This window comes from Typopeltis vanoorti, chromosome 13 (genome assembly GCF_054136105.1).
Source record: "Typopeltis vanoorti isolate ZY-2024b chromosome 13, IOZ_Tvanoo_1.0, whole genome shotgun sequence".
NCBI lineage: Eukaryota > Metazoa > Arthropoda > Arachnida > Uropygi > Thelyphonidae > Typopeltis > Typopeltis vanoorti.
This window is the reverse complement of record NC_143561.1, coordinates 126,762,818-126,790,630: the sequence shown is the minus strand read 5'-3', so window position 1 is coordinate 126,790,630 and position 27,813 is coordinate 126,762,818. Positions and strand designations below refer to the sequence as shown.

The window sequence follows — 27,813 nt, the reverse complement described above, 5'->3', positions numbered from 1 at the left end:
AGTTTTAACTTATGGATCTGAGAGCTGGGTCAGAAGTAAAAGTAAAACACTTGATCAAAGACTAGAGACTGCTGATATGAGAATCCTGAGAAAGATTAGAGGCATGAACAGATGGCATCAATGGCAATATCATATTAAAAACGAGGATATTAGGAAAGAACTTGTCATTGTCAGCATCCAGGAATGCATTAGCAGAGCTAATCTTAGGTGGTATGGTCACTTAAACAGAATTGGCGAGGAAAAATTAGCCACACAAGTGTTCTCTGCCAGGTTGACAGGAAAACGACTCAGAGGAAGACCAAGAAAGATATAGCTGGATTGATACGGTACAAAGTGCCTTAGACGATAGAAATATAAGATCTGATAATGCTGGAGTCTTGACAAGTAACAGACTGATTTGGAGGAAAATTGTAGATAGGAAGTTAGTAATGATGTAAATTTTTCATGTAGTATTATAATATCCTGTACACCCCTTGAGGGTACATGGCAGGAATTTATTGATGATGATGATGCATGTAGATATATGGCATGTATTAATTCATTCAAAAGGATTTCTACTTGCAAAATGGATTGCACTTTATTTATCCTTAGGTACGTGAAAGTGGTTTTTGAATTATTAGAGGAAACTAGTTATGTATTGGTGGTTGCATTAAATAAGTGGTAGAGATTGTGAGCATAATGAGAAAGAGAGTGATAGTGGGGATGATGGATGACTCTCTGGAAATGCAAGAATAGATTTACTCAGAAAGAAAATTGTAAACTGTAGAAATAGGTAGAGGGTATTTTGTTAAAGATTCAGTCCACTAGTTGGCTGTCATCTGTATATGCTAATGATATAAACATTAGGAATAAAGGTGAGAAGCTCTTAGGCTGTCATATTTAGTGAGATCAAATATTATACACATTACTGAGATCTGACAGATATTTTTAAAGGAATATAATGTGATGGGTTCAGTTTATTCAGTGAGAACAGAGAAAATAAAAGGGATGGGGAAGTTGTGCTACTGATGACAGATGAATTAAATGAAACCTCAGTAGAAATATCCAATAGTGATGGTGCTGTTTTAGTGGTATGAGTCTTCTTCTTCTGCAGCTTCTCCCACTTTAGTGGGAGAAGCTGCAGAAGTATGAGTAATACAGGAAATAGATTTGAGGCTGTTTGGTGTGAAATGGAAGTTAACAAGCACAGTCACAATTGGGTGCTTCTTATCAAGATCAACTAAAAAGACCTGTGGACTACAGACATAAATTTTATATATAAAGATGGAGGACTATCATTATGGATGTTTCATCTATGGGATTATAGACTGGATGCAAGATAAGAGAAAACAATTTATAGAATTATTCAGGGATTACCACCTTAAGTAGTGGAACGGACTCATAGTACAAGAACACTGTATCTAGTATTTGAGAATACTAGATAATTGTATTTGAGAATATGTCTATAAATAAGTTGACCATTATGTTTTCAGTTAGTGAGAAAGAAGTGTTGCAATTTTGATCGGTGAAGTGGCAATAAGTGCTTTGACTAAGAAGAGAGTGGAAAACTATAAGCCATTGCAGGTTGTTATATAAACTCATAGGGGATCAGTCAGTTGAAATGAAGAGCAACTGACCGACAAGTATCAGAAAGTAATATTTGGTGGTGCTGAGTCTTTGAGGAGTAGGAGGACCAGTAGTGTACCACAGGTTGTGTGTTTGGACATTGTTGTTTAACATGCGTTTTAATTATAATGGTATGTGTCTTCGGTGTGATATTAGTTTATTGCTGATATTTAGTATTTTTTTCTCATTGATTACTTGCCTACATGGCACTGTCATGTTGGCAAGTAATCAGAGAGCAAAAGGGAATCAGAATCACTTCATGTATTTCTTGAAGAATTATAGCTTGTATACATTCAGGAAAATGGGTTGGGGGAGGGAAGACAGTTCCAGAGGGGAAAGGTATATCAGAATGTAGAAAGAGGACGAGAAATTGATTCTGTGAATCAGGAGTGTCATGATATATAGATGTTAGAAAGTGGACATAGGGACAGGGAGTTCAGTTGAGTAGCATCCATGGAAATATCTATAGAGAAGGCATAAACATAGCACCTATGGGGAAAGCAAATTGAGGGTCTCAGTGAGAAAGGGGTGAGGGGAGATCAGCTGTTAAGTGAATTGGCTCTCTTTTGGGTAAAATCTATCATTCTGTAAGGGAGAGTTTTGAGACACCATCTCAGATACAAGAACGACATTCTATGTTTGGGGCTGATATTGAATTTATAAAGTTAGGAGTTGAGTAGAAGAGAAGTAGTGTTTAGGACCAAAAAAAAAATATCCATCATTTTGAAGAGGTTATGGACATGATGTGTTTAGGCTAGACAGGAAATTTAGCCCAAGAAGAGAAACTGATCCTCTCAGTGAGCAGTGTTATCAGAAGTGAGGGAGAGTGAGTCTTTCTTCTGGGAACTAAGTCAAGATTGTGTTTTGTGACAACATTAAAAATTATTAAATTATCTTCAGCCACTTGAGAATGGTAGAAAATTTCTGTTTAAGGCATTGACCATAGAAAGTCATGAAGCTTGCATTATTTGACTACCACAAGGTTTTGTCAGTAATATGGTATCTGGACCAAAGGACTAATTGGAACATACTGTCATCAGTACTATTAATTTAACAACTGGCTCACTTAAAAATCGTGGAATGCATTTCTGAGAAATATAACCCTCATGATTAAGTTTAATGGAATGAGTACAGCACAGAGAAATAATTCAACAAGAAGTTTGATTTTTCCAATATTTTTTCTCTGTCACAGAGATATCTTCAGGAATACGATATTAAAATTATAATAATAACACTTGAGGGCTTCCTTGAAACTTTAATTCATAGCCCCCCCCCCCCCCACACACACACAAGTAGCTAACAACAGTCATAGAGGGCACCTCTCATAACACTTTAAGCTTAAAATAGTCTAATTTCTTTTACTTATTGTTGTGGGTGTTATTATAATTTTAATATTGGATTCTTGAAGATACCCAGTCCAGTGCACCTGTAATTTACAGGGAACACTGGTCCAATAAGGAAAGAAGAACACACATGAAACATTAAATTCCTTAATTATAGAAAATCAGATCTTTCTTATCTTCTTCTTCGTCTATGATCTCTTGTGCTTTTAAGCGTTGAGATTTTGCCCGAGAGATTTCCATCCCTTGCTGTCCAAGGCTTATTGTTTTGCTTCTTTCCGGTTAATTCCCTTCTTTTCCAATTTTTCTTTAATTTCCTTTTGCCAACCTTTCCTGGGTCTCCTTATGTTTCTTTTCCCTATTTTCTGGCTTTCGTCTATAGTTTTTGCTATTCTTCCTCCTTCCATTCAATTAAGATGTCCAAACCACCTCATTTGGGCTTGTGTTATGAATTGGTTCAGAGGTACAACTTGAAGGCTGTCTCTTATGGTTTGATTTCTTATTCGGTTTAGTCATGTTTTTTGTGCCACTTTCCTAAGATATTTCATTTCAATTGTTTGTAGTTTATTTGTGTTTCCTGGTGTTAAACACCAAGACTCGCAACTGTATGTTAATGTTGGTAGAAACACTGAACGGTACACTACCATTTTGGTATTCCGGGTGACTTCTTTCTTATATAGGAGTGGGCCTTTCATTGATAGAATGGCTTTGTACCCCCACTGTTATCCTGTTGTTAATTTCTGTGTCTAGTCTACCATCTTCTTGTATATATGATCCCAAGTATTTAAAGGAGTGGACTTGTTCCAGTTGATGGTTTTCTATTTGTATTATGTGTTTTGGTTGGTTTCTAGATATGATCATTGTTTTAGTTTTATTTATATTTATGGTCATATTCCTTTTCTTTGTTTCTTCATACCAAATGTTGATGTTGCATTGCAAATCTTCAGCTGTATTTGCTAGAGTCACTACATCTGCAAAAGCCATATGTGAAATCCTGGTTTCTTTCAGTTTCCTGTATCCTAGGTGGAATGTTTTTGTTTGGCATGCCTTTGAAATTTCATCCATTACTATAATGAAGAGAAGAGGGCTGAGAATACAGGCCTTGCCTCACTCCTACATTTGTTTCAAATTCTTTTGATCTATTATTACAGGTTCTTACATAATTTCTGTTACTTTTGTAGAGGCTTTGTATGGCTGCTATTAAGTTACCTTGTATCTTGTTTTTCTTGAATGTTTGCCATATTAAGTGTCTGGGAACTCAGTCAAAGGCCTTTCGAAATCTATAAAACGTGTCTAGTTCTTTTCCATATTCCAATGTTTTCTCTGATATTTGTCTAAGACTGAAGATAAGATCCTGCGTGCTTCTATTTTTTTGAAAGCCATATTGCATTTCATCCAGTGTATCCTCTATTTGGTTCTTAAGCCTTCTTAATTGTATTATTAAATTGTATGCCCGTATTTTAGAAGAAATACGGGCATACAATTTTCCTGAAACGCTTAAAAGTGAAATTCCTCTATAGTTTTCACATTTACGGTTGTCTTTTTTCTTAAATATAGGAATTATTATTGCTACTTCCTAGTCTTTGGGAATAATTTTCTTTTTTTTTCCATACGACATTGAATAGGTGTAAAAGAAATTTTATGGCTTTCGTTCCTAAATTCTTTACCATTTCTGGTGGTATTTGGTCATGGCCTGCTGATTTGACCAGTTTTATTTTATTTATTGCTGCTAACAGTTTATTTGCATGAATTTCCTGACTTTGATCTTCTATTTTGCTTGCATGTCTTGCTCTTAGGGTTCTATTTTTTTCCATGTCCTGCATCTTCAATAATTCTTGAAAGTACTGTTTCCATCTTTCAATGATGTCTTCTGAATTTGTGAGTAACTTTCCATCCTTATTTTTGATAAACTTTATGGGGCATTCTTTCTCTGACCTCATTCTTCTTAAAACATTATAGAAGAGTTTTTAGTTTCCTTTAAAATTTTGTTCTAAAGTATGTCCGAAGTCTTCCCAGCATTTTCTTTTCTCTTCTTTCACTAAGGTTTTAACTTTATTTCTTTGGTTGTTGTATAGGTCTCTATCAACCTTCAGCTTTGATGTTATATATCCCTTCCACAATTGCTCTTTCTTTTTAATTTCTTCTTTTAGTTCTTCAGTCCACCAGGGTGTTTTATGTTTATTATTTAATAATACACCACAAATTTCTTTGCTTGTTTCTAGAAGAAGTGTTTTGAATCTATACCATGGGCTTTCTACATCTTGGTCTTCATATATATCTCTTTTTCTACTTCTTTCATCTTCTCTTCTATTTTACTTTTATACTCATGGCTGTTTCTTCTTTCTTTAGTTTGTAGTTCTGTATATCTTAACATTTATTTCCTTGCTACTTTTTCTACATTTTTCAACTTTTATTTTATGGATTGTTTCCAATACTAATAAATAGTGGTCACTGCCTATTTCAGGACCTCTATAGACTCTTGCATTTTTTGTATACTTCCAGTACGATCTGCTTATGATGGCATAGTCAATTATAGATTTTTCATTTCTACCAGGGATCTTCCCTGGTAAACTTATGGATTTCTTTATGCTTGAACATAGTATTCGCTATTACTAAATTATTTGTAAGGCAAAGATTTATTATTCTTGCTCCATTATTATTCTGGGTTATTTCTCCTTGTGGTCCCAACACTTGTTTCGTTTCCTCATCTACTTGATTCCCTACCCGGCCATTAAGGTGTCCTAGTAGTATGATATGCCCTTGAACTTCTTCATTTTTTTTTTTTTTTTGTAAGAGTTCGAAGAATTCATCTTTAACTTCTTTATTAGCATTATCATTTGGACCATATGCAACAATTTCATTGAATACTTGGTTATCAACAATCTTTCATTTATTAGTTGCCATTTAGTAATATATTCTTTGAGATCTGGTTTAATTATACAAGCTACCCCTTATTTTCCCCATTCTTTTGGGTTTATCCCTGAATAGAAAAGTATATATCCATCTTTCATTTTCTGGCAACCTTGACCTTTCTTTTTTTGTTTTTGTGACTGCTAGCAGATCCAATCTTGATTTTTTTAAAATTTTCATCTATTAATTTGTTTTCTTTTTCATGTAGGCTTTTAATGTTCCATGTTTCTTATCTCATGTACCTTTTTCCTCGCTTTGTCATTAACCATTTAGGCAGTTCAGCTATCTCTTTGTTATTTCTTTTAATGGGTGAAATTTTAAGGTGTGTAGGGGATTAGCCTTCAGCACCCGAATCTGGTGGTGGTGGGGCTGCCACCTTCGAGGCCCCAGACCAGCCTGTGAGGAAAGTGTTATCCTGTTGGTCTGTGGGAGGTATTTTATTTCCCTCCTACCCCTCATAGTAAACTATAACGAGCATTCCCCAATCCGCCACCAGAGGACACGCCCGATGGGGGTTACAGGTGTCTCCATGCGGGCCCAGTCCTTATATTGAACTGAAACTTGCCATTAAAAAAATTTATAGGAGCCTGTGAAATGCTAATGCATCATCCTAATCTCAGCAAGAATGATGATTGTTCATTGTCATTCTTTTTGGTCCACTACCAACCCATATAGCATCTAGGAATAGAACAGTAGAAGAACAGGATAGCAGACCTACACAACACACACACCAAAAAAAAAAAAAAACTGGAGAAATTTAGATCAGTCTATAACCAATGATCAGTGGACAATAAACAGAACTTAAAAGTAACTTGTAGAGAATTAAACTAGCCAGTAGCAGGATGTAGTTTTGCTTATTTAAGTATTTATATTTAATTTATTATTTAATTTGTACCCTTCCTGTTTTTCTTTCCTTCACCAGAAGTCAGACTAATGTCAGCAGTCGACTATAGCAGTTATGCTGTAACTTACTAAAGCATATTGTGATGTTGCTTGTGTCCTTATGTATATATATGTATTTCTGATGATGATATAAAAGATGAAACATCAAGTGTTATTTTATCTTAGTTTAAGTAATTTCTCTAACATGGACATTTTATCTTCATAATTCTGCACAATGCAATTATGGAAAGTTTCATAATGCTGTTGGCTGTCATATTATTACTATTTGTTATGGGGGTTACAGTTATGAACAATCAGATTACATTACAATTGATTACATTCTTCTCTGAAAAGCATACAAGGATGATTCTAAATGAAAATTGCCAAGGAGTGTTAGTGGAATATAAATGTTAATTTTTAGAAAAAAAAAATTCTAAAAAATTTTAGTAGAGAATGCAGAACTTTGATATCCTTCATGAGTGAAATCACATTCTGAGCTTATGGGAAATATTGAATATGTCAAACAATTATGTCTCATTTTTCTTTTCAGATTGATGTAATGTATGTCCATGACCATTTACGAGATGAATATAGTATGATGGATTTAGCTTACATCTATTCTTGGAGAAGGGTAAGTTTTTTAAAAATAAGAGTCGAATGTATTATGGAACACTAATCTTTGATCTTTTGTCTTAAATGGGCACACAAACAAGGCCTATTGTTATGGCTTAAAATTTTTTGCTGGCTCACCAGTCAGGCAAAAATGTTTTCACTAGTCATGTGCTAAAAATGGGTTGTCTGAAATAGCATAGTCATGTGTTCAGTTTGGCCTGATCAATTTAAATGCTTTTGTCAGTTTACAAACTTCTGCTGGTTAATTTTTACTCTGTTTAACTAACAATGTTGAAGCCATTATGTCGACTACTTTTGTGTTAGTGTTTATCATTCTGTGAGACACAAAGAAAAAATTTGTACATTTTATCAGTAACATGTAACCAAGGCTCGACAAACTTTGCAAAATCGTACTTGCAATGGAGAAAAATATATTCACTCAAGTGTATATATATATTCAAATATATTCACCCCCACCCATTTGTATTGATATGTCGCATTAAGTCAATAGGAGTTCCATAAAGTGATTAGTGGTGCTCTATCACTGTTTGGAGAGCATATTAACTTGGAACCATTCCAAGAAGTAAAATAAGAATAGGAAGAAGAGTAAAAAACAACATTCATTTTTTGGAAAATATAATTTGTTATATTAATTGTTACTATAGTGGTCCATTATATAACACATATTCTTCTGTGTTTTTTTAAGTTTAAATAAACAAAATTCTATTTTTTCCATTCAGCAGCTACTCGCTACGGGCAAGTGGATGAACTTATTTGTCAAGCCGTGCACATAACCATTTATTTATTAATGATACACGATCATTTTCACACACATTTTCAGTTCTAACATTTATGTCATTTATATTTATATATAGAAATTTTGAAGCATACTGAAGTACAAATTTGAAAAACTTAAGTAATTAGGATGGAAGCAGGCGAGTTTGTTAAGGCATCGATAGGTGAGTGAGTGTGAGAATGACCATTACAAGATGTATACAGAATCTAGTCTCTCAAGCAAAAATATTGAATAGGGTAGTCAGTTCAGAAAGTAAAGGTAGGTTGAGGCCTTAAGAAATGCTGCAGTTTCTGTATACTAATGCCTGAAGTTTCAGGAACAAGAGAGAGGAGTTTTTGGCATTGGTTAGTGAAACCGTGCCAAATGTTATAGGCATTAGTGAGACTTGATTAACAACAGATGATGTAGTTACAGGGATAGAATGTGAAGGCTTTAATATTTTCAGAGAAGGTAGGGAATGGTGTGTGTGTGGTGGGGAAGGTACTGTTGCTGATAGCAGATGAATTGCAGCCAAAAAAGAATAGGAGGTAAGTGGGTGGGTGGGGCTGTAAATTTGAAGCAATCTGGTGTGAGATCAACGCCAGTAACACAAATATAGTTGGATGTTGCTATAGGCTGGTGGGGGGGGGGGGTCACAGATAATCTGGGAGATATGCATATCAGCAAATTACTACAATGAGTGCAGGTCGAGTGACTGTTTTGGAGGACTTCAACTATAGTGTTATAGACTGAAAGGAAGAAAGATCACATGACAGGAAGGATATGGAATGTATACACCTACTGAGAGATAATTACTTGAGACAACATGTGATGGAGGGGATAGTGGTGGGAGAAAGTATTGGACATCATCATGGGAACAGAAGAGCTATCCATAACCAAGGTGATCACATTGCCTCCAATTGGTGAAAGTCACCATGTGGTCTTGACTTGGAAGATTCTTAATCAGGGGTCAGCAACCAGTGGCCTGTAGGCCGCATGCAGCCCGAATGCGCATTTTTGGCAACCCATAAAAGGTTGACCATACTTACATGGCATGTGGCCTGCATGTTGAATCATTTAAATAATACATTTTATAATATGAATAATAAATTAAAAATAATTTTATACCTATATTTTGTGATATCGCTATGCAACTTGGCGCTAGTCAACCATGTTTATAGTATTTTTTAAGTGATATAATAAAAATTGATAACTTAAGTATTTTTTTCACTCAATATTTTTCCTTAATTAAATGCTTGCGGCCCAATTATTAAAGTTGAATGTGGCCTGGAAGTTTGGAAATGTTGCCGACCCCTGTTCTTAATCATAAGGGATATTCTCTCAAAATGGGTATGTGTGAAACTACAAGACAGGTGATTATGACAAGCTTAGGAAGAAGCTTAAATCTGTGCCATAGCATAAAACACTGCAAGGGAAGGATGTTAGTAGTGCATGGGACATAGTTAAGGATCGTCTAGAAATATAAGATCTGCTAATGATAATATTGGAGTCTTGACGAGTAATAGACTGATTTGGAGGAAAATTGTAGATAGGAAGTTAGTAATTACGTAAATTTTTCATGTAGTACTGTCATATCCTGTACACCCCCTTGAGGGTACATGTCAGGAATTTGATGATGATGATAATAGAAGAGCACTTCCCAAACTGTGGGCCATGCTTGGGGACCATGAAATAATGAAAACAAATTTTAAATGTTTTAAGACTAAGTAGATATTTTTTTATCTTAAAAGAAACCTATTTAATTTTAATTTTTTTTTTTTTTTGTTATTTTTTATATTTTAATGGAAAACATCAAAATTGGTTCACAAATTTTGCTTCCTGTGTATTACAGCGCTTAATGAATTTTAGTAAATATGTTTATTCATATAAGTTTAATTTCAAACATATTGATAAGAAGCACAAAAAAACTTAGCAACGCAAAATCTTGCGCTCATTTAAAACGGCTAAGTTTATATTTATATAAATATATCTATCTATTTCAGAATATAAGATAATGTGGCATGTCAAAATGTGTAAGATGCTAAAAATGTAATATTTCCATTTGATTTTCACAATATTCGATGTGTATGTTTTGTATTGAATATAAATACAATGAATATTATAATTATAATAATATTCATTGTAGAAAAAATCGAAATATTTTTTCTTTCGATGGGGCTGTGAAATATTTTGATTTTTCCAAAAGGGCCTTTACATCCATAAGTTTGGGAAGCACTGATCTAGAGAAAACAATATAAAATTGTTATACCTGAGGTATGTGTTACATGGATAAGTAATATCATTAAGCATGAGCTACAGTTGAACTCTCCTATTTATTTGCTTTTGGAGTCCACAGTTTAGATCAATGAGATGACCTAAGTATGCATATGAAGAGACTCTTTCCAAGAAATTCTTTTCTATTATTATGTTTTTTGGTGTTATATATATGTATATATATATATATATATATATATATATATATATATATATATATATAATGACATATGTATCATTTGTCAATAGAACACCATGCAATGTAGTAGAAACTATGTTACATAGTACCATATGTGGGCAATAGTCTGAAAAGAGATGGTGCTCTTTGATCATCTAGAGGTGTTAGTCCAGAAAACAGTAGGTAAAGAAGGATGATTCTGAGAATGGAAGTGGAGGGAAAAAGAAAGATGAAAAATTGGTTCAGAGCATTTCACTGTGGAAGAATGGCAGATATAATGTTCAATAGAACATTAGAAGTCACTCGTAGGCCAAGTGATTAATATATCTGCTCTCCATGTAGTAGGCTGTGGGTTCAAATCTTGCCATATGCAGATTTTAACACAAACATGCTTATTATTGTCTTTAAATGGGAGATGATCACCTCATACTAGACAATGAAATTCAATTTATTTGAAAGCATAGGGTGGAAAAAAAAGTTTGGTTTTCAAAATGGTTTCCAGACAATGCAAAAAAAAACAATATCATTTGTGAGTTAATGATTGAATTAAGTTCATGAGAGAGAGTGATCGTTGCCTAATCAAATTGTTCTAAATATGGCAAAGAATTTTTTGAGAGGTTTTTGGTATACCCATCCTAAACACGATTCCAAAACATGAGGAATATCTTGAAAAGAAAATTGCATAAACTTTTTTTTTTTTGTGGGCTGAGGAAGAGATGGATGTGATATGTTTGTATCATGAAAATTTAGAGCTGGATATCAGATTTATACTAAAGCAAGTGCAGTTCTTTGGCCAGTTTGCAAGTTTTATAGCATGAAAATCTTTGGCATCTTTTTTGATAACTTAATTATCTCACTGGCAAAAATATTTTCCTTGTACTATACAGAAACAACTCTTGTTTTTCAAACCACACTACAGCATTGCTGCCACTAGCTGTGGAGATGCTTTTGTACATGCTCTGATTGCTTTACTACTTTATTGATATATCATAGCATTTCTAATTAGTTGATTCTCACTGCAGCAAACACTGTAATAGCAAATTACTATAATAAAAAATCAGAAAACCCCAATGAAATACCCACTGGCATGATAAATTTTTAAAGGAAATTCACTATAGCAACCTATCCACTCTTAAAAATTATTCCTATTCTCATTATGCATTTACTATAGTGAGAGTTGACTAATTAATTAATTATCAAAAAAATAGTTCTTTCGTATTTACATCTATCACCATTTAAAGTCGAAGGCATTAAAAAGTTATCATTATAGAATACCTTATTAATGGATGATGGAATGAAGATAGAAGAAAAATGCATAATATATTAAGGCTAACAAATTATGTTGGATGAAAACATTTATAAGTATGAAAAGAAATTGGCCATACAAGCTAAAATCCATCCAAAAGAATTTTATCATTATGCCGCAAGCAAAAGAAAGAATGAATGTGGAAAAATAACTTTATTGAATGCAGATGGTACACGAGTGTCGGAAGCTAAGAAGATTGTTCAGTTAATTAGTGCTTACTTTGCTAAGATATATCAACCAGGTGTATGTAGTGTGGTGCACAGTGCTACTGCTACGTTGGATGAAGAGTTAGAGGTTCATGAAAATGAGGTCAAAGAGCTCTTGCATAACCTGGATAAGAATTTGCCAATAGGGACAGATGGAATATCAGCCCGTCTGCTAAAGGAATGTTCAGCTGAATTGACTAGGCCTTTCACACATTTGTATAACTTGAGTCTCAGCTCAGGAATGATACCACAGGAATGGAAGGAATGTATAATAGTCCCATTGCACAAGGGTGGTGAAAAAACTGATGTGTCTAACTACTGACCTATTAGTATCTCTGGTGTGGTAGTGAAGATTTTAGAGAAGTTGGTAAGAACTCGCATACAGAAATGGGTAGACAAGCATTCTATACTCTGCAGGGAACAGCATGGGTTTACTAAAGGAAGGTCATGTTTTAGCAATTTGCTCATATTTTATAACAATGTTACGGCAGAGTTGGATAAAGGGAATGGATACACTATGATAATGTTGGATTTTTCTAAGGCATTTGATAGGATACCATGATAGGCTGTTGCATAAACTTGAGAATATGCGATTAGAATATAATCTATTCACTTGGATCAGGAGATGGTTGACAGACAGATATCAAAAAGTGGTGTACCTCAGGGTCCTTGGGCCATTATTGTTCAATCTATACATTAATGACATCAAGCAGGGTCTATCATCAGATTTGCAATTGTTTGCTGATGATGCGAAGATAGGCAGGGCAATCAGGGATGCTACTGATATTCAGTGATTACAAAATGATTTGAATAGACTGGAAATCTGGGCAAATGAAATTAACTATCAATTTAAAGTTAGTAAAGTTATGCACTTTGCCGTGATTAGAGTTCCAGTGGCATATTATATTAGCAGGATTATGCTACAAGAAACTGAAGAGGCAAGTGATCTTAGTGTATTGGTGGATAAGAATTTAAAGTTCAAAGGTCACCTAGCAAAAGTTGCAATTACAACTCAGAGGATAATTGCTATGTTGAAGCGAACCTTGACATGTAAGGATAAGGAAGTAATTTTGCCTCTTTATAAGGCTTTGATAAGACCACACCTTGATTACTGTGAGCAGATTTGGTCTCCCAGGTTCCAAGGTGATAAAGAAGCTGTGGAAGGGGTGCAAAGAAGAGTTACAAAGATTATATCCAGATTATGAGATTTAGATTCTGTGGATTGCAGACCGTGGTTAACATGAGAAAGAGGGGTGATATGATAGAGGTCTATAAACTCTTTTGAGTGTTATAGCATTTCAAATGATGAAATTTTTCATTATATGGAAGGCGGGGAGAGAACATGGGGGCATCCATGGAAGTTAAGGTTGTTCTCAGTCAAGAAAGGGGTAAGAGCTAAGTTTTTCTCCCAGAGAGCAGTGAGTGAGTGAGTGGAATAATTTGCCCATAGGGATTGTGAGTGCATCTAGTGTAAATGAATTTAAGGGAAGGTATGATAGCTGACTTCGGTAATTTACAGCCTCTCTCGGTGAGTCCTTGACTCCTTGGAGGTCTCAGATAATAATAACAAAAGGTATGCTCTATTAACAAGGCATTCCTGTATTGGTGAATTTCTTAAATGTTCAGTATTATTTTCTAGCCAAATAGAAAAACCATGTTTCCCTTTAAAAATGTAATATCCAGAAGTCTATGTTTATTCATACTTTCATCAGTGATTTTAATTACGGTTTCATTGGCCCTGATAGCTATTTCAAACTGTTGGTTCTCATCAGACACCGTGCAGAAACTCTGCAGAATACATTATATTTTATGCAGTACCAAGTCAGTTCTCATGACAAAATTGTATTGACATATGCTTTTGGTCATATTTAAAAATTTTAGTTTCACGGGTAAATATCATTTTGTTATTTGGCTATAAAACAGTAATGGATATTTATTATCCTTTCTCTTAAAAAATTTTATGTCAAATTGAAGTATTGTAGGCTGCTGTTTTCAATACTTTTTTAAATGTTTTTCACTGTAAATGGTAGCAACAATGATAAATGCAGCAGAATTCTTGTATTTGGTTGGTGAGGCTTTATTTTATTTTTTATTTATTACTTTTTTTTTTTTTTTTGAAAGCTGTATTACTCTGGACTATATCTGAATGTGTGAACAGTGATGGGAACAGAGTCACATGATCAGTTTCCTGATATGTACTCTCAAGGAGTTTACATTATTACTAATCTTTTATCCACAATTTTCTTCCAAATTATTCTATTACTTATTGGCACCCCAATATTATTGTATTTAACATTTCATTCTTGTAAGGCACTTCTGGCCGAATCAATCCACCTAGATCTTTCCTTTGTATGAGTCTTTTTCTTGCCATCAAAGACCTGTCTGACTAACCTTTCCCATTCTGTTTAAGTGTCCATAGCACCTTGCAATTAGTCCTGCTCACACATTCTTGAATGCTAAGTTCCTTTGTAATATATTCATTTTTAATATGATTCTGCCACAGATGCCATCTGTTCAGGACTCTATCTGTGATCTCTAGTCTTTGATGAAGTACTTTATTTCTATCCCATTTCTCAGATCCATAAGTTAAATTTGTTTGACCAAGCTAGAACAGATCCAGAATCAGCTTGTCAACAAAAAGTCACCTGCCACCGATATCAGCCAGCCCTTTAGCCTCATCATATTGATGGTACATTACACAATCAAGGCCAAAAACAAAAAAAATACAATGCATCTATCTTAATACTCCACACTGAAGAATGACATAACCAAACTAACCAAAAAATGTGATTTCGATCCCAGTAAAAAAATCACTAGATGCCACTGCTTTGAACCTATGAACAAAAGAAGGGATGGAGTGAACTTCCCATGACTGGTGAAAGTATCCTGTGATACACCTTCGAGCACATCAGATAATGGTGACTGTGAACAAACTCACTTTTCCCCAGTTGCCTATGCAATCACATCCTAAACAAGCCAGCATGAAGAAGGTTGTTAACTTTTCCAACAAATGGAAGAAAAATGACAAGGTTTCCCGTGTTTCCCTTTAAAACTTAATATCCAGAATCCTATGTATTGACATATATAGCACTTTTCACTTTACTAAGAACTTTCTCCTTGTTTTTCACAACTGCAGTTGTGCAAAGTAAGTTTAAATTGAGTCCTATCTCATTGTTCGATACATCATAATCACTAAATTTAATAATTTGAATGTTGGTTTGCTAGTAAAAGAAATTAATTATAAACAATTTATAATTCACAGCAAAACATTCAGAGATGTAGCCAGCAATGACATCATAAACACACAATTCATAAAAATTGTGCGTCAGTTGATGTGCACAGGCACGTTGTGTTACTATAAGTATTGTATGAGTGAATTCACATCATATAAATGAGCATTAGTCATAACTGAAAGCATCGTAAGGTGGTTATTACTGTACTAGTACTGAATAGTGAATATGTATCATTCACTTGGTCAATAATGACCCCCCACAAAGCTTTCCAGATCCACTTTTCAAATATATGTGACCTCAGCTCCATCTTCAACAGTGTCTACTTCCATCTCCAGTCTGCAAAACCTCGCCTTTTTTTTTCTGACAGAGACCCCAATTTCAGCTCCTCCGAGCTACCCATATCTATTTTCCAAGTACAGCTTAAGGATGGCATTTGTACATGTATTTTCTACCTCACTCTGTCAAATTCATATGTTGTCTCTATTGCACTACTAGTGCCAACCACTTTGCACTTTCCAACTTCCTCTCCTTAAATGTCAGTGTCCTTCAGTCCTACTTTAATAATACTGAAGTTATCTCCCTTGGAGATTTTAACATTCACAATACCAACTGGCTTTTCTTCAACTGGACTAGGCAGGTAGAGATACCAAGATATTTTCCATCACAAATGATCTTGCACAAATTGCCTCACTATCAAATTCACATGCTGTCTCTATTGCACTGCTAGTGCCAACCACTTTGCACATTCCAACTTCTTCTCTTTAAATGTCAGCGTCCGTCAGTCCTACTTTAATAATACTGAAGTTATCTTCCTTGGAGATTTTAACATTCACAATACCAACTGGTTTTTCTTCAACTGGACCAGACAGGTAGAGATACCAAGATATTTTCCATCACAAATGATCTTACACAAATTGTTCACATGCCCACCAGATTATGATAATCACTAAATTAACCACTCCGCACAGACCTCTTCCTCACTAAGTATACCACGATGATCCTTCCAAGTATACCACAAAGGTATCTTTCTTTGGTAATTCAGACCATAACCTTGCACTTATTTCTTCTTCCACTGAACAACACCCATATAGCCATTCTCAGCCAAGAGTCGTCCAACCTAAGCATATGCACGGAAGTAATCCTCACCAGTATGAAGCATATATTCCCCATTCCATTCGACATTCCATTTCCTGAGAGCCTTGGTTCTCCAAAAGATGCCATAACACTGTCTAAATGATGAACACCGAGCATTTTGCAACCAGCTATCTTCAAGAACTTCACCTTCATATTTCACAGTTACAAGAAAATCATCAATGCATTGGAAACTGATTTCCAGTGAGTTAAAAGAAGGAAATTTGCATTGTGACCATATGGAAGTCATGCATTTTGGTCTCTTACCATTCACTCCAACTGCTCTCATACAGGCATTTGGTATAGTATTTATGCATCTGCATGCATCTTCTATAAATATTTCCATAATAAATGTTCATCAGCACTAGCATAAGAAATTCCCCCTTCTTTCTACCAAATCCATTGAAATGCTTGCAGCTGCAAACCCCTCCCCCCCTCTCCCTTGTGGTCCAGCTCCATAGTCACAGAACAAGTTTCTCTACCTCCTCTTTCATCCTGTATAGATCCATGTTTCTAAATATGTGTTACCCCCCCCCTCTCCCACCTATGTGTTTCCCAAGGAATACAGTGCACAGGCCTAATGTGAATAAGTATAATACATCCTTTCTCAAATCGCTTTCCATACTACTAATATACTGTGAGTTGATCAACTAACCTCTTGCATATGGGCCCAGTGTTAAAATAATTTTCTTGATGCAGTACAGAATGATAGTTGGAGAAGTGTAAACAGTTGTCAGTATTTATGGGTTTATCTTATATTTGGGTATTAATATTGATCTGATTTTGTAAGAATTGAATTTAAATGTTAGTAGTTTTCTTTCTGCTGGCAGAGATCATGGTCAAAAAAGAGTTGGAATTATGGTCCATAAAAGATGGAAAAATAACATTCTTCAATTTAAACAGTCTTCTAAAGTTACAACTCTTAGATTGAAAATCAGTAAGTAGTATGATTTCAATATAATACAAATATATGTACCCACCTCCAGTCAAATGAAGAAATTTAAAATTTCTTTGAGGATCTTCCAACACTTTCAGAGATGGTATGTGTTACTGGAAAATTGTATTGGACATCTTTAACTGTAACATAAGCATGAAACAACAGGGAGACAGTACTGTAAATACACAAAGTATGGGCCAAAGAAATGAAAGAAGAGAAAGACTTGTTGAATTTCCAGGAAGCGAGGAATTGTATAGGAAATATGTTCTTTAAATAAGTGATCTAAACAAAAATGGACCTGGAGATTATAAAATGGAGAAGCTTTTAATTATTATTATTATTATTACTACATCTTAAGGTTGTGACAAATTGTAAGGTAATTCCAACAGATCAAGTAGCACAACAACACCGACTGCTGTGCGCAGACTTTAAATTAAGATCGGAGATAAGAACTTCTGGTTGCCATGGGATGAAGACAATTAAGTGGTTTCGCTTAAAAGAAGAGAGTGTGAGGAATCATTTTAGGGAGAGAGAGTGTTAGTGAGGATTTCGGATGGACTGGAAAGTGTACAAGATTGGTGGAAACATAATTCAAAAGTAATCCTGAGCTGTGCAATCGAGGTGCTTGGTGAGACATCTGGAAAGATTAGAGAGCAGAAGGAGGGTTGGTGGTGGAATAATGATGTACAAGTGGCAGTGACAGCTAAGAGGAAGGCAAAGCAGAAGTGGGATGAGTCAAGAGTGGAAGAGGACAGAGAGGTGTACAAAGAGAGAAAGCAAGAAGCCAAGAGAGTTGTGGCACAGGCAAAGGCCATGGCATATCAAGATCTGTATGATCAATTAGAAACAAAGGAAGGACAGAGAAAAATTTACCAACTAGCGAAATGTAGAAATAAAGCAGCTAAGGACATCTTACATGTGAGGCAGATCAAAGATGCTGAAGGAAGAGTATTATGGAGGGATGTGGACATAAGAAACAGATGGAAAATATACTTTGAGGGACTTCTGAATGAGGAATATGCAAGGACTCACAGAGGAGATGGGCAGCCTTCTGAGGGGATGGTGCAGAACATCAGTAGAATGGAAGTGACGGAGGCCATGAAGAGGATGAGGAATGGAAAAGCGGTGGGCCCGACAGAATTCCAGTGGAGGCATGGAAGGCACTGGGGGAAGAGGGAATTGACCTGCTGTGGGACCTGTTCATGAAAGTTTGCCAACAGGAAAATATACCCGAGGAATGGAGGGAGAGTACTCTTGTTCCCATCTACAAGAGTAAAGGGGATGCACAAGACTGTAAAAATTACAGAGGAATAAAGTTGATGTCCCACACAATGAAGATCCTAGAAAAGGTTCTTGATGGTAGATTGAGGGAGGAGGTGGAGATTGCAAAGGAACAATTTGGCTTCATGCCTGGTAGATCAACAACAGATGCTATCTTTGGGTTACGACAGATGATGGAAAAATATCGAGAGAAACAAAGGGAGCTACACCTGGTATTTATTGGTCTGGAGAAAGCATACGATAGAGTGCCAAGGCAAGAAGTCTGGAGGTGTCTGAGGGAGAAGAAGGTGCCGGAGAAATATGTCAGGTTGGTGCAGGAAATGTACAGAAATGTGAAGACAAGTGTTCGGACCTGTTTGGGACAGACTGAAAGTTTTCAAGTAACAGTTGGCTTGCATCAAGGGTCAGCATTAAGTCCGTTTCTGTTTAATATTGTGATGGAGGTGGTAACAGAGGAGGTGAGAGAAGATGCACCTTGGACAATGCTGTATGCAGATGACATCTTGCTGTGTGTAGATTCAAGAGAAGAAGCGGAAACTAAACTGGAAAGATGGAGAAAAGTACTGGAAGAGAGAGGTATGAGACTGAGCAGAAGTAAGACAGAGTATATGTGTTGCGCAGTGGGCGGTGGCCAGGAGACAGACCTGGAGCTGGAAGGAAATGTCATCAGGAAAGTGAGAGACTTTAGATACTTAGGTTCGACAGTGGAAGAAGATGGAGGAGGTGAGAAGGAAGTGGGATGCAGGATGCAAGCAGGTTGGAGGAACTGGAGGGAGATGGCTGGAGTGTTATGTGATAAGAGGGTGCCGATCAATCTGAAAGGCAAAATTTATAGGACAGTAGTGAGGCCAGCTATGACATGCTATAGAAACTGTGGCCCTGAGGAAAAATAACATTAGCAGGATGGAAGTAGCAGAGATGAGAATGCTTAGGTGGATGTGCGGTGTGACCAGAAAGGATCATCTGAGAAATGACTATGTCAGGGGAACAGTGAAAGTTATGAACTTAGGAGCGAAAATACAGGAGGCAAGGTTGAGATGGTTTGGTCATGTGATGAGGAGGGAGGACGAATATGTGGGAAGAAGGGTCATGCAGATGGATGTGCAAGGAAGGCGGAAGCGTGGGCGGCCAAAGAAGAGATGGAGGGAGCTGGTAGAAGAGGACTTGAAGATGAAGAACTTGGATGTGGTGACAGCCCAAGACAGGAAGGTGTGGAGGAGATTCATAATAAACAGTGACCCCACTTAAGTGGGAGAAGCTGCAGAAGAAGAAGAAGAATTATTACTACACCCTTCATGGAGTCAGCAGACTTATGGCGGGAGATTCATTCAACTAACAACATATTTATCATATAGAACTTTAAAATCTTTAACACTCCTTTCATTAACAACACATTCTGGTAATGCGTTCCATTCACTGACAGTTTTCCATGTAAAAAATCTACTCCTCATACCCCTCTTCGCCACACTGTTACATAACTTCCAGGAATGACCTCTGGTTCTTCTCCTCTCACCTTCTACTCTTTTTATAATTTCCTGTAGATTAATCTGATAAAATCATCTCACTAACTTAAATGTCTCACCTCTCTTCTTCCTATCCACCAAACTCTGCAGTCCACATTTCTTCAACCTCTCTCCATAGCCAGCATTTCAAAGTCCTTATATTGTCTTAAGTCACTCTCCTCTGGACCCCCCTCTCCAATGGCTCCACATTACACTGAAAACCAGGTGACCAGATCTGAGCACAATCGTCCAAGTGTGGTCTGACCAGTGCTTTATACAGTGGCACAACCACTTCCTTATTCCTACATGTTATAGTACTTCTTATCCTAGCAGCACTATGATGGCACCATCGATATAGTACACAGCCTTATATTTTTTCACTCCAAAATGCAACACCTTGCACTTATTGATATTAATACTATAACCCCACTCCTTTGTCCAAGTAAAAAGTCTATTAATCTTCCTGAAGGGAATTAATTTCAGCAGTGCTACTATAATTCTTCCCAACTTTGCATCATCAGCAAATAACTGAAGATCCCCAGTCAGTCTACATGATTATCATTTACAAACAAGTTAAACAAGGTAACCAGTGGCATTCTAGGGAATGCCACTGGTTACCCTCCTTTTTTTGAGACACTGCTCCATCATGCGCAACCTGCTGGTATCGTTCAGACAGCCAATCTCTGATCCATATAACCAATATACTATCTATTCCCATCCTCTGCAGCTTGTATACCAACATATCATGTGGGAATTTATCAAATGCTTTTGCAAAGTCTAAGAATATTACTGTCTATGATTCTCCCTTATCTAAAACATATTACCTTATCATAAAATGCAAGTAAATTACTAAAACACGACCTACCCTTTACAAATCCATGCTGATCATCATAAAGAATGCTATGTCCATCAACCCAATCCTATATTCTATTCCTTACCAATTTCTCTAACACCCTGACCACAACTGCAGTTATACAGACTGGCCTATAATTGGAGACTACTGTCTTAGAACTATGCTTGTGGGATGGTACTATTTCGCCTTCTTTCCACTCCTTAGGAACCCAACCCACTGCAAGACTTTCATTAAATAACCAGGTCAAGGGCATATCCAATTGTGGTGCACATTCCTTAAGAATACATTGTGATATGTCATCCATTCCCACAGCCTTATTAACATCTAACCCAACCAGCATCTGATACACCTCTGTTCCATTCACTTTCAATTCTCCTAATACTTGCCTCTCTTCTATATATTGCACGACATCATTTACACTAATATGATGTGCACTGATGAAGTGTTCATTCAATAATTCCACTATATCCTTTGTAGCTGTTATTCTGCTGCCATGACTATCTGTCGGTGTTAACCTGCCATAATTATTCTTTCTTTTGCTTTCCATATAGCAGAAATATCCCTTGAGTTACCCTTGGCCTGACCAGCCAATCTCCTCTCATACTGCACCTTTTCTTTATTTGCCATGCTCGTCACCTTTCTAGCCTGCACTTTATACTCTGCATGGATCCGATCACCACCAACTGTCTTGTACCTCCTCCACAACATTTTCTTTTCCAGCTCAGCTTGCTTGATTTCACTATTCATCCATTTCACATCTACTCTATACCCACTTAACCCTTGTTATGCAGTCATACATTGCTTTTGTCAAATACTGCTTTGTGAGTTTCCATGCATTGTCAACATCTTTTCTGCTCGGCTCGGCTCATCTACCCAACGTACTGATGCTAACTGACTGCATAGCTTCCTATATTCATATTTCCACATTTATCCATTTTTGGCAGTGACCTTTTCTTGTTTCATCACTTCCCAAACAAGTACCTCATGATCATTCTCACCAACCAGCGGCAGTGTCGACACTTCATTAACAACTACATCTTGTGAAGTTATCACCAAATCCAAAACATTAAAGCCTCTAGTTGCTTCAGTCACATGCTGCTTAAGATACTTATCTCTCAGAAATTCCACAAACTTGCTCTCCTTGTTTCCATACACTATCTCCTCCTTCCATTCTATATTCTTAACTCACGTACAAAAATTATTTAATAGTATAATTTTCGCCTGTGTGTCACAGGCATCTTCAGTACATTTTAAGCTCAAATTAAACAATAACTGACAATTCTTAAAAGCGCCACCTAAGTAGCTGGTGTAAGATAACTAAAAAGATCAATAAATTTCCTTTAAAAAAAAAAAATGTATACAATAGAAAGTTACAAAAGATTAGCTGATTTATAAAGAACTATCTTCCATAAAGGGGATAGACGTAAGCCATCGGATCTGTTTAAGTTAGTAGAATGAAGTAAAGTTTCACATGTTTCTTTATAAAGGTGTTCCATGAGGAACCGACTTTTGTGAAGGACTCTTGTCTTTCTCCAATGAACTCTATGTCAAGTGAAGATGGCATGTTCTGCAAGTCCAGACTTTTCAGGTTTAAAGTATTCAGTATAAGATTGGCGTTCTTCTAGCCGAATAGAGGCAGATCTTCCTGTTTGTCCGAAATAGGATAATCCACAAGAGCACGGAATCTGGTAGACACCTGGATAATTAAGGTGTGGAAGCTTGTTCTTAGGAGAAGTGAGAGAGGTGGAGATTTTTCTAAATGGTCGAAAGGCAACAAAAATATTCAGTGGATTTTAAACTTTTGCTATATGTTCACTAATGCCTTGTACATAAGGGATAAGAATGTGCATTATTTCTTCTGTATTTGAAGAGGAAGACATATTAAAACTACTCAGAGCTCTTTTAATGAAGCAATTCTTATTTAGAGAGAAAGGAAGAAGTTATATATTGCAGTTCTTTCTGTAAAAGATTGTCTGAAGAACAAAAGGAGTGGTCCCAATGAACCAGTGATTTAATAGTTCCTGCCTTTTGACTGGGATGGTGATGGTGGCAAAAGTTTTAAAACTACTGAATATTTTTGTTGCCTTTTGACCGTTTAGAAAAATCTCCCTTTCTCACTTCTCCTAAGGACGAGCTTCTACACCTTAATTATCCAGGTGTCTACCAGATTCCATGCTCTTGTGGATTATTTTATTTCGGACAAACAGGAAGATCTGCCCCTATTTGGCTAGAAGAGCACCAATCTTATATTGAATACTTTAAACCTGAAAAGACTGGACTTGCAGAACATGCCATCTTCACTAGACATAGAGTTCATTGGAGAAAGACACGAGTCTTTCACAAAAGTCAGTTCCTCATGGAACGCCTTTATAAAGAAACATGTGAAACTTTACTTCATTCTCTTAACTTAAACAGATCTGACGGCTTACGTCTATCCCCTTTATGGGAGATAGTACTTTATAAATCAGCTAACCTTTTTTAACTTTTTATTGTATACATTTTGTTAGGAAATTTATTGACCTTTTTAGTTATCTTACACCAGCTACTTAGGTGGCGCTTTTTGGAATTGTCAGTTATTGTTTAATTTGAGCTTAAAATGTACTGAAGATGCCTGTGACACACAGGCGAAAATTATACTATTAAATCATCTTTGTACTTTAGTTTTCCGTTATTAATTTTGTATCTATGTCTACTCACGGTATACCTCTTTTAAAACTTATTCTATATTCCTGTAATTAAAGTCTCCCATCAGGATCACCTTCTTTTTACATGCCCAACTAATTTGCGTAAACATTTCACAATCAGAATTCTCTGTATACCCTGGTCTATAACAGCATCCTATCAGATATACTAACCTGTTTATTTCAACTTCACACCACACATTCAAAATCTGTGCATGCACCATCAACTTCCACACTTTGCAGACACAATTCTTCTGCAGTCATTAACAGCACTCCCCTCCTCCTTTCACATTTCTATTTTTCCAGAAAATTATATATCCTTCTAATTCTATTCCCAACATCACATCCTCCTTAGGCAACCAAGTTTCACTTATTCCAGTTATCTTGGGCATACTGACTCAATCAGTGCGACAAACTCAGCACTCTTGTTTCAAATACTCTTTACATTTGTATATGAACATAACAATGCATGTGTTTTTGAGGCCATTCTACCAGCACCAACATTCTTTATTCTAGCTGCTATACCACACCTCTCTCTTCATTCTGACCACTCCCGTTTCCCTGATTCTGATTTCCATTCTTACCTGTCTCATTCTCACTTTTTATGCATTCCATCATCTTGTGCTGCTGCAACCACATCTTCAACCTCATATTCATATTCCTCCTGCCATACATTCTGTTAATTTGTGCTATTCTTCTTCACAAGTAGACTCTGATCATTTACTACATTAACTTCTTGACTCTGTGCCTTATCAGAAAACAATAGACTTTCTAAATGCCCAGCACCAAACCCATACAAATGTAATCCAACGGCTTTAAACCATTCCAACTTCCCTTCAAATTCACTCCACAGATTTGCAAATTGAACCCCCCCCCCCCCTTTGTCTCACACAACTCAACCATCTTACTATTCATTATCTCTGCTCTCTTTCTCAGTTCACTGTTGTCATATCTTGGCAACACATCTATGACTTTCCCAAACACTATTCTTCTTTACCTGCTGCAACAACTCTCTCAAGTCTCTATCAACATACTTTTTCTCTCCAACTAAGTCATTTGTGCCCATGACTGATACTAATTTTGACACCCGGTATTTCCTCTTCTGCAACACACCAGTCATTTGCTTCATTGTTCGACCAGGAAAGCATGTTTTGTGCACTTTATTAGTAATCGCACTTCTAATGATCGAATCCCCATACAATCTTATATACGACTATCCGTTGATTCTTTCTTCATAACATTAACTTCCTCTTTCTCATTATCATCGGCCTTTAGATGTTTAATATCCTCTTCCAGATGTTTCATTTTGCTTTTCATTTTCTCTAACTCTTGCCTAAGCTCTTCTACTATGGTCCTGACGTTTGCTCCCATTTCTAATCGCTCTAATCTGTCAAGACATTAACGTATGTGAAAAACTTTTCACATAAAGAACTTTTATTATTAAAAGACCAGAAGATAAATGATAAAATATACATAGAGCCAACAAGTTTCACTAGCCACTGTCTAGCATTTTCAAGGCTGAACTGGTGTGAAAACAAATGCATTAAGTTATATTTCAAACATACACTTTAGTAACTGTTAGGCCATTTAATCATTCTGTTTGAAGGCGTGCATGTGTTCGAAAGCTTCAGTCAGATTCCGGTACATGACCACGTGTTGTGTAGTTTTTTGCATATTGTAATTCTGTCGAACTGAGAGAGAGAGAGAGATGATGAGATTTTTCCATATGTCTTTAAGAATGATACCCTGATTTCTATTTAAATTATTGCCTGTGCGTAGTACCACAGCTGCTTCTTTTAAAGTTCTGTATCTGTAGTCATTCTCGATGTAAGGCATAGAACTGTTTTTCCAATCTATAACGTGATTTGATGTTGAGAAATGATGAGCTAAACCAGATGTGATAATTCTATTATGATTGACATCCCCCACGTTCCTTCTGTCTTATTTCAAAACTTCTAGAAGTCTGACCAATGTAAGAAAGGCCACACGTGCATGGAATTTCATATACTCCAGGACATTTGAAGAAAGGTACCTCATCTTTAGGTGATCTTAAGATTTGTCTGATCATGGTAGTTGGTTTAAAAACCACTCTGATGTTATGAGCTTTTAACATTCTCGCCAATTTTGTGGAAACTGAATTAATATATGGAATGACAGCTGTGGACACATATTGGGGCACCGTAACACATTGGTGGTTGTCTTTAAATAGCCATTTGTTTAAAATGTTAGAAGGGTATCCATTAAGAGATAGTGTTAGCTATTAGTGACAGTTCTCGCTGCACATCTGTTTCTTTTGAAATAGACCTTAAGGCTCTATTACGGAGCATGTGAATGATGCTGTGTTTTTGTGATCTATGATGGTTGGACGAATAATGTAGATATCTACCAGTATCTATGGGTTTCTTGTAAATGGACAGTTGGAAATTATCTTCTCTCCTCACTAGGATGTCAAGAAAAGGAAGTTCTTTGTTCTTCTCTAGTTCTATAGTGAATTTGATCTTATTGTGTAGTGAGTTGATTTTGTTCAGAAACCTGAGAAGGTTTACCATGGTATCTTTCCAGATGATGAACATGTCATCGACATATCTCCACCAAATTGACGGTTTTGGTACAATGGTGGAAAGAATATCCTTTTCAAGTTTTTCCATAAAAAGGTCTGCACATGGTGGTGACAGAGGACTACCCATGGCTAGACCTTCCAATTGTTTGTATACAGTGTTGTTAAATTTGAAGAAATTTGATTTCAGGCAATGATGAAACATGATTAAACTTTTCACATATTTTAATGTTTTCTTTCTTCTCGTTTACCCTAACAGCCCACAAATCTTACACATTTTTCGGTACATACATATAGTAGTTTTTGCAATGCATCCACTGCAAAAAATCCAAGGCAGAGGGACTTTCATACAGAAGCCTTCCATGCCGCTGACGTACGTTTCTTTATGGATACCATCTTTAGAAGCTGAAGCAGTATAAACAAACAAGTAGCAAAACGCAATATAAACAACAAAAAATTTCGACACCACCACCACTGAAGGACATCTGTATCCAAACTGAAAAAATTCAGCACAATTTGTAATAAAAAGCCACACTATACACTAATTAAAAACATTAATGAAATCAGTTATATGATGGTAAACAACATGGAAGTACTAGATGTATCTGTTATCAAGCAGTTTAATTATGATAGTGATCATAGGCTATTGAGATCAAGGATAAAAATAAACATCAAGAGGGAGATAACCTTCATAGCTCATTCGGTATAGATGAAGCCCTTTTGTCGGAAAGACCTCAGTTCGATTCTGGTCAGTGATGTGACAAACCTTTATCTGGTCTCTTCCGATGAACGATGAGTTAGCCAGTGTCATACGGAGGTAGGTTTTTTTTTTTTTGCCCCGCCCAGAACTGGCAAACCGGCCCCGTGAGCACACAGTCATGAATATTGCCTTAGGGGATGCAGCAAGTTGTGATGAGCCAGATGCATTAAAATTTATCATAAATCCCTCATTAGGGAACTTTACCTGTCCTAAAGGGATGGATGAGATCAATCAAAATGCTGAATGAACTTGATAGCGAAAGCACAAGAAAAGGTTTAAAGATTAACTAAAGCCAAACTGATGACCAATTCAGATCATATTGAACTGCTGTAAAATTAATAGATAATCATATTGAAATTATGGAGGACTGTATTTACCTTGGTCAGTTTGTTGATTTTAAGGAAAAACAAGATAAAGAAATAAGTAGAAGAATTATACAAGGAAACAAAGCATTTTGTTTGTATATAGATTACTTGTTAGGAGATTTAGCTTTATGTCTAAAAAGAAGGCTCTTTAATATGCATCATTCCAGTGTTTACCTCTGGAAACGAGACATGGGCAACAACTGAAAAACAGGAAGACAGGCTGCATGTGGCTGAAAGAGCCTTGGAGAGAAGAATACCCCACATAACAAAAAGGAATAGAATAAGAAATACTAGAATTAGAGAGATTACTGGAGTAGAAGATGCTGTGAAGTGTTGTAAAGCATGCAAGTGGAGATGGGCTGGCCATGTTGGTAGACTGCCAGGTGAAAGAAGGAGGACAAAATTGAGCACTGTGGATATCAAGA

The 27,813-nt window shown here is 36.2% G+C and overlaps 1 protein-coding gene across 1 annotated transcript in view; it reads left to right on the top strand.

The window, feature by feature from the left end:
* LOC150100525 (polycomb complex protein BMI-1-like) overlaps window positions 1-27,813 on the top strand; it is a 265,230-nt gene that overhangs the window by 204,292 nt on the left and 33,125 nt on the right. The window contains exon 10 of the mRNA XM_090402672.1: window positions 7,288-7,368. Coding sequence (XP_090258798.1) covers window positions 7,288-7,368 — 81 coding nt within the window. The remainder of the gene's footprint in view (window positions 1-7,287; window positions 7,369-27,813) is intronic.